Genomic DNA, 17428 nt, shown 5'->3' on the forward strand with positions numbered 1-17428 from the left:
ATGGCACAACACATTTATATTTCAGTTGAGGTAAAATAGACTCCACCGCTCCTCGCTAGCTTCTAGACTGATCTCTTTCCTGTACATACACATGGCGGCTAGCAGGCTGCAGGGAACCAATTGATAGCATGCTGTTTTCTTAATGTCCCAATGATGTTAAACTTCATGTAGAATCTGACGTGGCTTAAAAAGGCAGGCAAACAACAAACAGCTTTGATTACATTTTCCTTTTGTTCCTCTTTTTTCTTTGTACGTATAAAATTTGACACTTTTGACTGTTGTTCACTCTGCATTTCTCATCCTTCATCATTCCCACACCCGACTCATTGGCTCGCTCATCTTCTGACGCTCATTTGTCTTCACACCACACTTGAAGTATCCAATTGTTTGTGCAGAAACAGGGAATAAATGTACCTCATGATAAATAATGAAAAAAAGTGGCTGTTTAATATAAATGCTAAGATTGATGGATTCACAAAATTCACCAGCTCCAAAAGCAAAAATAAAGACAAAATACTTGACAGCGTCTTGCCTGGACACACACGCTTTGGTCAGTTTTGTTTAACATCACAGACACACTCAGGCTTAAAGACACACGCATGAAGGGCACAAGTGCTCAACTTTAAGTGATGGCTGGAAAAAGTACAATGAACAGCGAGTGAATCATTCAGGATGGGTTTTATAAATAAATGAAGACACAAAGTAGATTGTCACAGACAGGCACACCCAACAGCCGAGAAAGCTGTGTTTGTGCGCACACACACACACACACGCACACACACACACACACACACACACACACACACACACACACACTCACACACACTTGACAACAGAGCCAAAACCCTCTCGGAATTGAGTTACATGCTTTAAAAATTGTCATGCGTCTGCTCACCCCATCGCAACAAAATTGGAGGAAGTGAAAGACGGAAGGTTGAGAAAGAGGAGGCTACAGAGATGTAATTAGAGAGAGAGAGAGAGAGAGAGAGAGAGATCTTTAAGAATTTTAAGAATTAAGAAGGCCGATGTGTCAGCTTATAAAACATTATAAAACATTATAACAATATAAAATTCTAATGTGTGAAATAAGGCTTGTTCCAAAGTCTAAAACACTGACTGAGACACATGGCTTACACAACTTCAAGTGAGTCAAGACTGCTGAATTATTTTTACAAAAAAAGCCATTCTGGGTATAGGTTTACAGCACAATGAGTGTATACATTTTTAAAATAAGTTGCCTCTGAGGAAACAAGCCCATTGACTTTGGCAGTATTACAGCTATGCCCATGGAGTTATACAAGGCCACCTACCTGTACTTGAAAGAATATTGCATTAAACTAGGGAGGATAAGCGAGGGAGGAATATGGGATTGCAGTCAGAGGCAGAAGTGGGTGACAAAGATGGAGGAAGAGCAAAGCGTGTTCCTGTCCAGATGGAGCCTCTGTGGGGATTTTGGACCGTATGTGTGTGTGTGTGTGTGTTCGTGTGTGTGGATGAAGAGTAACGATTCTGGTACGCTGCCATGTGGAGGCTGAGTGGGTGGATTACCTTCTCTGGTTCAAAAGGGAAAGTGATGAGTAGGTGGATTTAAGGATTTTGATAGAAAGTAGTTATTATGATGACCGCAAAATGTCAAAATGCTTATGTCTAGTCTCAATACTATTCTCACTGAAAATGAACCAATAATCCCAATATTAAAGTTAGAATTATTACAATTTTAAAGAAATAAAAAAAAAAATGTATAGACATTTGAAGTATTTACATTCTGTAATTACCTCTCTGTATTGTAGTTTTCATTCTTAGTGGTGGAGTCCGCCACTCTCGTGCAGGATTCAACTGACCTACCTATGAAACAATGGACGGTGCCATTCATCACTGATTTGACACCTGTTACCACCAGTAACCACAAGTGTTTCTGCTGACCTCCTGTGGTTTAACTTATCACCTTGCTGCCTCCAGCACCCAGTGACATCACTGTTAGGTGCAGTTACAGGTGTAAGCACATCTGACCACACCCAACAGGCTTGAAACCTTCAGCCAGAGAGGGCAGCAAAACACAGCTTTTCAGCCTTGTGTTAAGTTGATCCAAAAAAGAATCAGAACAACTTTTACTGGACAGGTAATACAAGGAATTTGACTCTGATTTTACATTGCTCTAAGTGTATATACACAGATTAGGCATATATAAACAGGATTACAAGCCAGAGGAAGTAGACACAGACAACTATGTCTATTTTGTCTACTATATATATCTATGTGTGTATATACATATGTACATAGTAATCATGTGAAGTAAAAATATGAAGTAAAAGGCGTTTTTCAGTTGCATTCTCTGCTTGAAGAGCACTTTGTTTTAAAATTAAATACACACACTGAAACAAAAATATGTTAATTACTTTCCAATGGGACATTTCCCAGCAGAGCAACACTTCATTTTGTGAACAACAGACACTTCCTGGAGCTGCTCATTTGACATGGAGAAAAAAAAAAACAGCTTTGAGGCTGAATATCTTTTAAAACCCAATGACTTTAAATTATACAGCTTTGAATCAGAAAAAGCCCCCCCCCATTACCAGATAAGAGCCAACAAATCTGGTCTCTAATTCCCTGTGAAGGAATCTTGATCACACTTGAACAGTCAAAGACAAGCAGAATAGAACATGCAGTGACATTATAAACTGTGGCGTAATGGACTTTTTAATCTTTCAGCATGAGTTAGTTTGTACTGTATGGTGACCTTAGAGTTAATTTTGTATGAGGCAAACTCTCTGCTTGTTAGTCCGCCCATTTCATGGATTATATGGGATTACGATCTATCCATTCCTAGATGGAACATTATGGATTAGATTGGTAATCCAACAGGGAATATCATCTTCTGGCTCTGGATGATATGTGTTAAATGGCAAAGGCAGCCAGCCTGGTGGTCAGAGATTTTACAGGAACTAGAAGGTCACAGGTTAAATCCCTGCTCTACATCTCGTCCTGTCAGAGTGTCCTATGCCTTCGTCACTCAGTGCTGCAGGCTGCCACTGCAGTCTAAATTTTTATATTTCAGTGAGAAAAACAGACACCAGTTACTAAGTGCGATCCCTTTGTTTGAGGTGCTAGAAGAGAAAAAAATGGACTGAGAAGAAGCGATTTGAATTGATGTGTGAGAATCACACATTGAATTTGTGTCTCCTCCTACGTCTTTTCCGTTTGCTGCCTCTGAGCGCAGAGAAAGAAATTAACACCCGACAGCCTGCCAAAAGCAGTTAGAAAATAGCTGTGACTGGCAATTTTGTTAAAGCTACAGTACCATAGCAGGTGTGAGACACGTAACAAACACAAATAGTCTATAAGCCTGTTGCATATTGCATAAAAACGGTTCAGATAGGTCCATTAAACAGCAAGGTGCCGCACAGCCATGATTACAGTTTCTCACACGGGCTACAGGCTACACCCTTCTCACTAACGAGGTTAAGGGGACTTTGACTGGGTTTAGATCTAAGTTGTGTGACACCAGCCAGCTGACTGTGACTGTCTGGCACGAGCAGGAGAGCCGGTCATGGACTTAAATTGTAAATCCATTACTGAAAGAGAGGATAGCGTGAACAAATGGCTCTCAGTTGTGTCTTATCCTCTGGAACAGTTGAACAGATTCACTCACACTAATTAGGGATTACCGATATTGCTGTTTTGTTCTTCACCACTCAGTCCTGTACAGTATCTGTTGATTGCTGTGCCTAGTGGTTGGATATTTATCAATCAATGTCAAATAAATAAAGTAAAATTTTACAATAGTGTGCTGGTACACAGGCTCAAGAGAAAAACAAGAGAAAAAAAAATATGTTGACTTATGTCTTGAGGCGGAGAAGCATATAAATGGGTTTGTTTTTAAATCGCTACTCGTAGCTATTTGTTTTTATAAATCTCCTGTATGCTTGTTCCCTTAAATTTCCCCCCAACATATTTGTAAAAATGACAGTTTCATGACAGCAACCTTGAAAAGTCGGAGCCTCGTGCCGTGCACGTGTCTCCTCTTTTGTCAGTTAGACATGCTGAGGGTGTCTTGGCTGAAGAAACGGTTGAGAATTGGGACCCGAGGAACACAGGGATTGAGTAAAGAGCAGGTGACATTCGACAAGGAGCGGAGGAGGGTGCGGGGTCTGAAGTAGAAATGCCACTGAGAAGAACAGAGAGGGAGTGCGAAGATGAGAGGAGGGTGAGAATGGAGGGTGACAGAGGTGGGGAGAATGACGGCAGAGTGAGAATTGAATGTGTCTATTTTGATATACCGTATATACAAAATGGAGACATGGAGATTACACAGTACAGGGATACAATAAGATAAACACTTTAATGCAACCCAGTAAAATAGATCACCATTTTTGGAAGCTTACAGTGCTGAATACAATTATTTTTTGTTCATATAGGAATTCATGTAAGACATGAACACGTAAATTAAAGGAAGAGTTAAACATTTTGGGAAATATCCCTGATCTGTTTCTCGCTATGACTCAGATTAGAAGACTGATAGCACTCACAGGTGTTCCTTTAAATATCATGCTTCGGCTAAAGCAGCAGGTTAGCTTAGCGTAACATAAAGACTGCAAACAGAGGGACACAGTCCAAACGACGGATGCATCCTTTAACGCTAAATCTGACAATACTGAATCACGATTGCCACCGACAAAATCTGTCGCTTTTACCAGTGGAGCTCCTCACTGGTGACCGAGAGTGCTGTCAGCTCAGCTTTGATGCACAGTATGTTGAAAGCACATAAAAAGACAGTGAAATCCACAGAAACATTCATGATAACTAAATAAAAGGGGGCAGTCTGTAGTCTGCAGTCAGTTAGCTAAGCTAAGCCATTATAGCCTTATATTTTAAGGACATATATGAAAGTGTTACCAGTCTTCTCATGGCACTCTCTGCTAAAAGGCCAAAAAGTATTTCACAAAACTATTAGTTTCTATTAATTTCTTCATTTAAATAAAAAAGAAGAAATAAAAGTGAATGCAAACTTCTAAAAATTGCTGGTCTATTTCATTGTATTGCATTATCTATATATAAATTAGATATTTATGTCATATTGTGTTACATGTCACACTGAAGAGTATCAGACTGTATATGAAATGTTTTCACAGACCTAAACAATAATATGCATAAAGTAGTGGACACTGTCTACATACAGAATATTGTCTATGTTCTACTGTAAGCGCCACATGTTTTCTTTCAGTGTACTGTCCATTTAAGTCTTTCCCTGAATGTGAGGTCCTGAACCCATTATGCCTCTAAAACATGTGCTACAGAAATAGAACCAGTTTTTTCATGACTAAATGAGTAGCTGATATACAACAGATGCCTCACTTGGTCTCCTAAATCCTCAATTTACTCTTAACTCGCATCTACACCTGTTTCACCCGAGGGAGAACGCTCCAGGCTTATGTAATCTGCTTAGATGGAGAATAAACAGAGGACCAAGAGAACCAAGAAATACACTTTCTTCTCTGTCATTGAAAAAATAAGATTTTTTCTTGTGGAGTCTGGAGAGCACTCTTACCAGAGAAGAGTTTGTTGCTGCTGCACTTAAATTATAAGTGGGTGTGTGTGTGTGTGTGTGGATGTCCTTGAATGAAAGAGCAGCTCTTACAGACATTTTTCTGAATATAGAAATAGAATATATATAGAAATGAATCACATTCTTTACATCTGAAAATTAGGACTTTAATAAAGATTTTAGGTTTGTACATAGCACATATGCAGAACAATACAACACCATACAAGACAAAGACATACAGTATTTATACAAACAACAACATGAAATTAGACAAGATATCAATGCATACAGTGAAAAAGAAAATAACAGAATTATCATGTAAGAAAAGACAAACATTGCCAATAGTTAAAAAGCTTTCAATTCCAGTAACTGTAAACAGAATGATGCCACATCACTATCAAAAAGCCCCAAAAAACTCTGACATGAGCTGAACAAACACCAGGCATAATATTAATAATAACGCTGCAGACTGAGAGGCATCATCAAAGACACTATTAGGCACAGCAAGATGGTTTTGACCTGATTTAGCATCAGTTTTGGCGACACTGCACAGAAGTCCTGTGTCTGTGTTTTCAAATGTTTTATGAAACTCTCTTAAATCTTAAAAAAAAAATCCCCAGGGAATTCACAGAAACATGGATGCTTAATTAGTTCAAAATATCTCGCAGTGTGAATTTTCCATCAGAATAATAACATTTGATGATTTGTTTACATGGGCATAAACACCCTGACAGGCACTTTCCACCAAGGATTATTTTAATGCTATATAGGGAGAGCCAATGAACAATCTGTATTTAACATCATGTCTCATACAACAGTTGAGAATAATCATCAAAATGACGAGGTATGTTGCAAACATACAGTACAACTCATGCATGGAATGTAGGAAGGTTGGAGGAGTCGGAGGTTGTTGAGCTGTCAAACCACATTGTTGAGTGGCTGCATGTATAAAATCGCAAAGAGGAAACAGTCATGTGAGTGCATTATGCAGATCTGAAACTAATAAAACTGATAAAATGTTATGTACAGTATGTTTGATGGTTGCATTCAAGAGCATGAATTTAAAGAACATGTAGTGTACAAGGTTGAGCCAAAAGTTGTCATCTGAGACATAATTTAATGATTAAAGCACACACTGACCTTGATTTTCTACATTTGCACAGAATGACATAAATGGGGCAGAAGCTTGTGAAAAAATATGTAAAATACACCAAAGAAAATAGCAACATTCTGCTAGTGGTTGCGACTTCCTTAGGGAATAAGACTCTTGTTTTAGATTTGTTCAGTAACTTATTCAAGGAACAAAAGAGACCCCCAGGCCTTCACAGACAAACAAAAAAGACAACCTCCTGCCAGCCACGTGTACAGGAGGCGCTGTCCTCTTTTGTGAAACTTGTGAGCAACACATTGCAGTGGCAAAACATTACAGGTATATGAATACATCATGCAGAGGTGAAAACAATGTAGCATCACTCCTTAAAAGTGCCTGTTCTATGTATTTTTTTTCCCTGACCTCCCTCTTTCCTTTCTCTTTCATCATCTACTCCTTGATGCCATCTACTACTTAATATTCCCGCCACTTTCTCCAACATTTTTCATCACCTTACGCTGACTCCCAATTTTAAAGCTGTCGCAGCTCTTAATTAACTTCACGCCGACCCTTCTGCACTCATGGAGGGATTTCAGCTTGCTTGACACAACTTCTGGCAGCCATAGTGGAGGTCAATAGCTCTCGGCTGTCTCTACAGAATAAATAGACTGTGGTGATTTCTGCTCAGTTTTTAACTGTTAAATGACAACAATTCCACTGACCTGATCAGTTTAGAGGAAATGTTCGACATTTTGTGAAATACACTTATTTGTTTTCTTGCTGAGAGTTTGATCAGAAGATTGATATCACTCACATGTACGTGTATGTATGAGTAAGTATGAAGCTGCTGCCTGCAGCCGGCTAACTTAGCTTAGCATAAAGGGAGAAAAAGCTAGCCTGGCTCTGTTCAAAGGCAGCAATTATTTGCCTAATTTCACTGACACTCAATAATTATGATGTTGTATCTGTTTGTTTAATCTGTACAAAACACAAAGCGTAAAAATGACAGTTTGTCTTTTGTATGGATTAAACAAAAGAGGAAGGTGTTAAAAATGTTGGTTTTTTTTGGACAACGCTGTTTCCCCCTGTTTGCAGTCTTTATGCTAAGCTGGTTGCTGAAAAAGCAAATTTCCAAATATGTTTAATAATTCCCATAGTAGTTGGATAATGTCAGTTTGTTAGCTAGCTAATCCTACTAGTTTTGTTACATGTTTTCTCAACATATATATATATATATATATATATGTTTAATACATGCCACAGAAAATCCCGTATGTGTTACTGGGCAAACTGAATCTTGCCTTCTTGAAATTGTTGCTCTACACCTCCCCGCGCCCTTCCTTCACTTCCCCTTTTCTCAAAGCCTCCCCCATCGGTCATTGAGAGCTCCTGTTGTGTTTACTACAAGGCTCTCCCGGGTCTTTAGTTGCTCCACCATAAACCTCAACTCCGTTCTCGGTCCAGGGGGCCACGTTGCCCTGGGTTACTTTGCCACAGCGAGCCAAGCTGGCAACCTGGCTAGAAGACAGGACTCGGTCCCAGAGACCCACCTGGGACAACTCTCCAACCAGGGCCTGGGATGAGTCAAAACCACCACCCAGGGAATCCTGGAGAGAAAGAACAGTTGCGTTAGATGGATTACAGAGAAAAGTCTTGAAAGGAGCGAGTGACTGAAGACAAAAACACAGTTTCATACACACACAGGCTCAGCTTCGACTGCTTTGCTGCCTTGAGCAAGACAGTGGACTTGCTTTTGTGAAGATGAAGGAGATGTGATAAAAAGTATATGCAGTACTGCGGAATAAAGAAGCCATATTTGAGGGGGTTCTTTTACTTTTGAATGGCTGTTACCCTTGTTGCTTATGACCATTATGCACACACACACACACCTTATCCATTCAACACCACAACACACCACCTCAACACTCAGGTTGGTAGTGCACTTCGAGCTAAATGAAATGTGTAGATTTACTGTGTCTACTTACACAAAGGCTGTTAGAGTGTGTCATGCTTTTATTTACAACTCATGGAGAAGTCAATAAGTGAATACACCCACAGTCATAGTGGGTAAACTACTATTTGCTTGCAGTGCTGTAGTTAGTCTGCAATCACCTGCTCCTGCCCAAGTATGACCACTCCTCCAGGTCTGATGTGATGTCCGGCTGCCAGTGCGTGACCCTCGCCCCTCAGCTTTCCCCCCTGGTAGGCCTGCCAGGCTCCGCCCTTCTGGTTCCAGCTCACACAGATGTGCTGCCAGCTGCCTCTGGAGAGGTTTAGAGGCAACTGCGCCACCTAGGAATGGGAGAGCAAAAGGGGAGTTTAGGTGGGGTAGATTTTTGTATTCTGATGTTTTTGAGTGTCTCACATTCATGGTAGGACATGTCACCTGGCTGTAGCTCTAGCTATTAGATTTTCTTCTGACATCTCATTTCTTTCTCAAGTCTTCAGGGTATAAAAGTTGGCTGTTATACAGTATTTTCTCGGTCCCAAAGACATTCGACTACCTCCAAGGACACAGAACTTTTACTCCCGGCATCTATTACCATAATGACTTCACTGAATTATACCTCTGCCACTGCACTGCACTACACCACCCTGCAATGCTGTCAATGGGGTACATTAGTTTGTCATTTAAACACATGAATGAGGCTATTTAGCTTGTCTGCTAAATTGGCTCGTTCATTTGATGTGTTCTGCTTATTTGCATGCTATTACAGTACACTATGTCTTCTGTAATAGACAAAGTCTACTCAAGACGAATGCTTTTTATATACAGTACAATTGGTAGAATATGAGAAAGTGAGCAAGCCTTGTAGAAAGCAGTAATGAAACTCCTCTGGGGTGATGCTATGGTGACAATAAATTATGTAAGATACTGCATATACACTGGTTGCTGTCAAGTTTCTATATCTATCCCAGATTAGTGCTGCCGACTCTTGGATCCAGTCACTGTGACTTTTAGGAAAGTTATACAAAATGACTACTCTGTGTTTGTGATAGAACATAGAACACATTAACACATACATTCTGGCACAGACTGAAGAACCACAACTGGATATTAAAATATATATTTAAATGGATTAAAGGCACCCATATATTTTGAAATACATGTATAACGTAATAATTGATACTCAAGATTGATACATTGATACAAGTAAATCTTGACCTTTTAATCTAGCAATAATTTACATATTGAGCAATATATATACTGCTAATATAATACATTGCACAATGATTGTCAATATTCACTAGTTACAGTAATAAAAAATATACATGTATTTCAATATATCCAGTGTTGATATCTGGAAAATATATTTCCTTTACATACAGTAAATTATTATTATTATTGAAATGTGTTTCTGCAGAACATGTACTTGTAATAATGGACTGTGTTGACTTAATAACACATGTTAGAAATCTAATCAATAAATAGTTTGAAATATGACCCATAAACCTCCTTGAAAAATCAATTGCACCCAAGCAGTGGACAGGTCAGTTCACATATACAGTGGATGCAGCTTTACTGATACAGCACCTTGTCATTGATGAGCAGCTCAGTGGGGGTGTGCAGGCCTTGCAGCAGCACCAGTTCGTTGGGTTGCGCAGGAACAGCGTAAGACAAAGGGGTCCCGATTCCTCCCTCTGCAGGCCGCAGCCAAAGGCAAACGGTGAAAGCCCGCAGAGTTGGGATGGAGTGTTTCACAACAGCGTACATGTAGTTGGTCCGAGTTGGGAAGGAAAGTCTGTATCCCTCCGGGAAAGAATGGCCTGCAATACCTGGGAAAAAAGCAGAAAGAGAGTATGAGTGTGAAAACAAAAGAAGTGAGAGAGAATGTGAAGAGAAATCAATTCAGTCATGTATCTGGCAAGAGGATGAAATAGATCTGCACTTTCTTCACATCAAAACATCTGATATGTTTTTTTTAAGCAGGGCAGGAATTTCATAATCTGTCTGATCTTTTTTTTCCTTTTACATAAGTTAAACATCATTTATTCATCATAAAGAATAAACCCCATGGCTTGATTTGATTAAGATTAATATAAAAATTAAACATCTGAGGTAACTTTTATGCCAAATGTTTTCCTCATAATTTGTGACTTGACTCATCATGCAAGTGATTAATCAGAATCACTTCACATCATTTTTGTATACCACTTTATTATATTTTAATTTACACAATAATATATACCCACACATACACACAGTCACACACATCCGGATTATTTCCCCCTCTCTGTTAATAGCTACCTTCCTCCAGTCCTGAGATTCTGTGGTGTAGTTTATTGATGCCCCGGTCGATTTCCTGTCTGTGTTTCTCTGTTTCCAGCCTCAGGGCTTTTCTTTCTTTGTCCAGCAGCTCCACCTTCCTCTCCAGCTCCCCCTCCAAGTCTTCCATCCTCCAGGGCCTGTCAGCACCAGCTCTGGGCCCGGGATCAGCCAACCTTTCTGGGCCAACAGACATTCCGCCTTCATCTGGCACTCCTGAGGTGCTGCCGTCCGTCTGGTTGTGAGGAAATGGGCCAATGTCTGACTGCAGAGGAGGGAGACAGTGGATGGAAACTGGTTCACAGTGTGGGTTTTGCAGTCTAAGGAAAATATTGTTAAGTACATATCTGCAGTTCAGGTAATGGTGCATTTATGCACATTCCAGTTATAGCAGTGATTCAACAATCATGTCTGTTTGTGCCTGCGTAAGAAGAAGTTATTTGACCCAATTAATAATTGATTTTGCTGAAAAATTATATCATGCCTGGTGATACATTTAGGGACTGATTAAATAAGGGTTTTACTATGCTGTAATGATTTGTCCTTAAAGGAATAGTTCAACATTTCTTTAAGGACATTTTTTGACTGGGTACAGTGAGGTTGCTAGTTATGAAATCACAAATTGTTGTGTTTCCCAACATTGCCTCCCATGAACTCAACTGTTGTTTTTATACTTTTGTTTTTTGTACAGAATACTCAAATGAGATATAATGTGTACATTTGTGAGCTTTAGAGGCGCTGGTGGATTTTTTTTTCATCAGAGCTAAGCAAGTTGTTTACTCCTGTTTTGTTGTGCTTTATGCTAAGCTAAGCTAAGCTAATGCCGCTTCATACTGAATTGACAGATATGAGAGTGTTATCAATCTTCTCATCTACCTCTCAGCAAGAGAAAATTCCAACTATTCCTCTAAACTTCTTTCCCTTTATATCGAATTGCAAAGCTAACCACAGTTCATCATGCTTTTGCTTGATCCTTTATTCTGTATTCTGGGCTTAATTTGTTGATTTTACATTGCTGTAAAAATAGTGTGGCATGACTAAAGCTGGCTGTGAGCTTTGAAGCACTTGCTTGTTTTCACAGAGAGGATAACAAAAATGTGTCACTGTGTAATTAAGTTTTGGGTATGAACAGGTCTTCATTAAGCTGAGCCATCTCATGTCTACAGAAATATTTTTACAATTAAGTGAGAATAAATAATCGTAAGCCAGAAAAGGCTGTCAAGCAACCAAACTATTTCAGTCAACAATAAATTGCCAGACCCCACCACATAATGGTTCACTGAAATAAACACCTATACCAAAAGGGAAAATGTGGGAAATACAGATTCTGCAAGATCCCTAAAGCTGGTGGTCCAGTATATCCACCATGCACATTGTTTCACAGTATACAGTAGAAATACATAGACTCACAAGGGAATTGATACAGAAAATACATGCACATACAGTACTCTGAACCATACATAAAGCCATACATTGTGCACTGTGCTTGCCTGTATTGTATAGAATGATACAGACAAACTGAGAAAATTTCTTCCTACAATGATGACTACTGTGTGAAAATGTGATAATCTGATCATCCTCTTTAACATGTTTTCCAATAGACTTGTCACATTATCCCTCAAAACACTTTTAGCTACATTTTGTGGTAAAATCAACAGCAGAATTGTTATCCAGTTTTTTGTCAGTAATTTATCATTATCTTTTTCATTAACCATTATCTTCAAGCACAAACACATTTGCTGTAATAGTTAGGTATTAAGACAGGTATGCACCTTGCTGTGGACTGCACTGATGCTTAAAGAGGAGACTCAAATCAAAACCATTCCTGTGAGTCTTGGTATATGTGATCTACTCTCAAATATATTTGACAGTTCTGTCATCGAGCCTGGGGTTAGGCTCCAGGGAAGGTATTAACATGAGCAGATGTCAAAACATTTCTAGAGAAAACAAAATGTTCAGTATCCTCTAATACATAAATATATACAAAATAAATCTAGAGTGAGTAAGTATAGTGAAGGCATCTTGACTGTTCCTAAGTCATCAAATACTACATGCCTCCACCCCACACTAACTTGACAACCAAGTTTATGTGTCTCACATCTGTGTGCTCATTGTATTTTTTTTCACGTGTTGTTGTGTCTCTTGGTCACCTCTTCGTTCCAGACTTGCCGTGAAATTGTACAGATATTTATGCTGCCCAGAGGATGAATGATAAAGATTAAAAGCAAATTCTCTTTTCTTCTAGTGCCAGTTGCAGGTCAGAAGTTTCACAGTGAAATAACTTCAACATTGTTTTTATACAGAAGTTCAATCTTACTTCCAAGGTGATGAATCCTAAAGACTCTGGTGATCCCCTGAGTTTTCCTCTAGCACCACTATGTGTTTGACCGTAGTGGTTTAAGCGAGGAAATTACTTGACTGATTGCTATGAAATGTGGGACCCACAGGATCAATTCCAATAACTTTAGTGATCCCTTAATTTTTAATCTCCATCATCTGGTCAGAATTTTAATTTGTCCAACACTTTGGTTTATGACCAAACACCTGCTAAAACTACTAACATTACCATCAGCCTCACTTAATAAGGATTGCCCGGGGCAGGTAACGTCTGGGAAGTAAATTTAGCAAGTAACATGTCCGATTTGGTGAGTGGTTAAAAAAAAAAGAAGAATTAATCATGTTGTTTTTTCAGGGGCTAATGATGGAAGTAGCTAAAGAGTAAGCCATCTCGTTTCATTATCATCTCTATTGAGAGTTGCAGTACCGATCGGGCACTCACACAGAAAATGGTGATAGGTAAAGACAAAGGATCTATTTTTTTCTTTCGATCAATAAAAAAAGGATACAAATGTAGAGAAAATAAGCCCCATGTATAAACTAGAAGAAATTGCTCTTCACATTCTTATTTCGAATGCAGCTTAGACAAAAGGTAAAGCTCAGTATGAAGGAACACAGCACTGGAGCTGGATCAGAATGATTTTACAGAGCGCTTACTATCATTGAGCCTCTGGTTAGAATGGAAATCATTCTGATGTTGCAGGAAAAGAACAATCATAACCACTCAAACTGCTACCAGAGACTATGTGCACTGATAGTTTGAAAACCATTACAGTGCACATTCACACCATTTACCACATCACTTTGTTTGAGTCTCCTCTGACATGTGAAGAACGGTTAACACTCTGGTTGTAGTAAAATATGTCTCGTGAGTGGTATTAAGAGTTGCTGTTAATGATGCATGATCAGCAAAACACTCACATGAGCAAACCACGTGCAAGAAGAAAGCTGGGGAGGCAAGGAATTTAACACAGTTATTTGAGCTGACTAATATTCCCAAATGAGCACTCTTTTTGTATTTTCACCAGTACAAAGGATGTTAACACCACTGTGTGCTACTGAAGTAGGCCAAGTACCTGCTGTACACAGAAGAATGATGTACAAGAAACAGAGTGGGGGTGAGAAAAACAGATTGGCCACAGTAATATATTTTAGGTTTAACTGTCACCCTGAGACCAAATGCATTCAGATCTTATTCTGTCGAAGGAGAATGTGTGCCGAGGAGTCTGAACTCCTCAGTTCCTGAAGAGTGCAGGTTTTCCTCTGATGGTGGCGATAATAAGATGATACGCAAAGTGTGTTTAATCCTGAAAGAAAATGACTCAAACAGACATGTCCTACATAAACTGCCACGGAGTGAGGAGTACTATGCTGCAGAGAAGCACGTTTAGTCTGTGGTTTCAACAAATATAGGCAACTCATAAATTATGTATGGTATTTCTCCAGCCAAATGTGAGGTTGTACATCATCGGATTCTGGTCAGATAAAGACATGTTTCATTTTACTCCGCTACATTCTCTCCTCTTCCACCATCTCCTCCTCCTCCTCCTCCTTCTTCTCCTCCCCACTTTATCTTTATCCTCATCTCCCCTTTGCCCCCTCCCCTTTTGTCTCTCTCCGTTCGCCTCACTTTCCATCGCTGTCTTTCTCTTCATTTCAAATCTCCATCTGTTTTCTTGGCATGATAAATTAGCCACCTTGCCAAAGCAATCAACTGCTATCAGCAATTAACATCAATTACACAATAATTGATTACACTAAATGCAGACAAATGGGAACAGACTTTTAGTTTCCTTCTCTTAGATTACACAAAAGTTGTTTTTTTTTTTAAACTTATTGATTAAGGAATTGCTTCATTTGATGTTGTTGTTTAAAAAAAAATAGAAAATATGGTATCTGGCTGCCAATACCCAATACCACACAAACCACACATAAAGCCTGTTGGATAGCTCACTTGCTTTCCTTCATAATTGAAAATCATTGCTTTCATAAATCACTCATGTGTGCCCAGAAATCCTAAAACAGACTAGAGGACTACAGAGTAAAAAAAAAGAGACAAATATAGCCATGGAGGTGAACTCTTAATATCACTTATTGCAGAAATAGTTATCAGACCATTAAACACCATTCTCTCTGATAATAGGGGGGTCCTTCTTGCCTTCAGAATCCCTTCATCTGGGACCAAGACTATTCCTGGGGATTCATTCTTAAGTATTGTTTTAGTTGCATGCAGTGGGTGATTTATGTGGAGGGCTGATTCTCTTTCTTTACACTCTACCTACCTCCAGCTTCTCTATGCGGTCTTTGAGCTGAGTGATAGCCTGCTCCAGTTCATCCACAGCTCTGACGGTGAGCAAGTGGACACTGTCGGACGTCGAAGCCGGACTGTCCCGCACCATGATTCGCTCCAGGTGCGTCTCCTCAGCCGTGCTTTTGCCCCCCAGCAGCCCCGCAGCGCTCCCGCGTCTGTCCGCGCTGCTGCTCTTTCCGTCCAGACCCTTCTCGCACTCAGTGAGTTTCCCCGTCAGCTCTCTGATGGTCCGCTTGTCCGTTAATATCTGGTCCTTCTGCTGCAGGACCGTCTGTCGGAGCTCCTCCGCGGTGGTGCGGAGGTAGCCCCAGTCTTCGCCGGCGTACAGCGACGGGTCTTCCGCTTGTTGCTGAAAGTTTTTCGGGTTGCACTCCCCGGCGGGAATCGGCGTGCAGATGAGTCGACTAACGGTTGGGTCGTGCCCGGTGAGTCCAGTGACCCCGTCCAGTCCACCGAGCCCGATGTTGAAGGTTGGTGCCTCCGAATTGGGGGTTTCAGAACCATGGAGAGCGCCCAAAGATCCGGCCCGGGCCACGGAGCCCCCTGCAGCGGGGGTCTGCGCCGCCGCGTCCGGATACAGCGAGTGGTTGTCGGTTGCTGGTTGCTGTTGCGCCGCGGCAGCCCTGGAGGATCCGGTGTGGACGGCTGCGATGATGCAGATAACCGCTCCGATGAAGGCCACCATCCCGGCGGCCAAGATAATAACAATGAACTTCAGGGTGGCGGCGTGGGCGATCGATTATTAGAAAAATCTAATAATAACACTCTCCGCAAGAAAGTAAAAAAGCCTCCCCCCCAAAAAAACAAAAGTGTCAAATTCTGTTCATGCACCTAAATGGAGAAAAAAATCCTCCTCACTTTTCTCCTTTTCCAAAAGAACAAGCGAGTAGAAAATGAGAGTTCCGCACCATAATTGAGTGATCATGGAATCAAAACATCAGAAGCAGGCAGTCTCTGTTACACCTCCTCCCCCTGTTCAGCGCGCATGTCCTCGGTATTCAGGCAAAATCCAGCCTGTTAATACTAAAGCAGAATGAGGGGGAGAGAGATGGAGGGAAAGAGTAGGCTACAGTAGAGAGAGAGAGAGAGAGAGAGAGAGAGAGAGAGAGAGAGAGATTGCTCCATGCAGTCTGATCGAACGCCTTTTGTACATTTTGTCTTCCTCCTGTAGCCTAAAGCTAACTTTTATTGAATTGTGGACAGGAGATAAACAAATATAATCTGATTTCCTATCATACAGATGTTGGAACATGTGCTAAAATGCATGTTGTGTGCAGCCTCGAAGAAGGGGGTAATCTTCTTTCTCAAGCTTTCATCGAAGATGCAGATCTGAACTGGATCTTTCCTGCATGCATAACAATCTGCAAATTAGTTTTTTCCTCCCCATGGCCTAATATTTTCTTGCTCAGCAACACATTACAGGCCTACTGTAATGTGGTGTGTGGACGGCCATAAGTCAGCCTCAAGGCTCCCTATGGAACAGCTCTACAGCAGCAGAGATGACAGAATGATGGCCCTAATGGGAGTTTGTGTGTGTGTGTGTGTGTGTGTGTGTGTGTGTGTGTGTTGCAGAGCAGAACTGGTGCTATTTGTGAGTTTCATTAAACCCGGCTTGCAAGTACAAATGCACGTTAATCTCAGTGCGATGCATATGTACACAAACACACACGTAATTAAAAAATAAATGTATGAGTGTGCATGAGAGAGACCGAGTGGCAAAGAGAAAATAACAAACACTCACACACACACACACTCACAGAAAGAGAGAGAGAGAGAGAGAGAGAGAGAGAGAGAGAGAGAGAGAGAGACAGGTGTGAGAAAAATCTTCACTGCGTGAGGGAAGTAGCTCTTGTGTGTATAAAATTAGTGTGTGATGTGCAT

The 17428-nt window shown here is 40.4% G+C and overlaps 1 protein-coding gene across 1 annotated transcript; it reads right to left on the reverse strand.

The window, feature by feature from the left end:
• Nucleotides 1–5684: 5684 nt before the first annotated feature.
• cbx6b (chromobox homolog 6b) lies at nucleotides 5685–16592 on the reverse strand. The gene is made up of 5 exons (XM_051388904.1): nucleotides 15519–16592; nucleotides 10882–11164; nucleotides 10168–10409; nucleotides 8745–8924; nucleotides 5685–8239 (listed from the first exon to the last, which is right to left on the reverse strand). Exons 1-5 carry the CDS (start codon nucleotides 16230–16232, stop codon nucleotides 8009–8011), a joined length of 1650 nt encoding a protein of 549 aa, XP_051244864.1. The 5' UTR covers nucleotides 16233–16592; the 3' UTR covers nucleotides 5685–8008.
• Nucleotides 16593–17428: the final 836 nt, after the last annotated feature.

The sequence above is a fragment of the Dicentrarchus labrax genome, unplaced genomic scaffold (genome assembly GCF_905237075.1).
Source record: "Dicentrarchus labrax unplaced genomic scaffold, dlabrax2021, whole genome shotgun sequence".
In the NCBI taxonomy this organism is placed as follows: Eukaryota; Metazoa; Chordata; class Actinopteri; family Moronidae; genus Dicentrarchus; species Dicentrarchus labrax.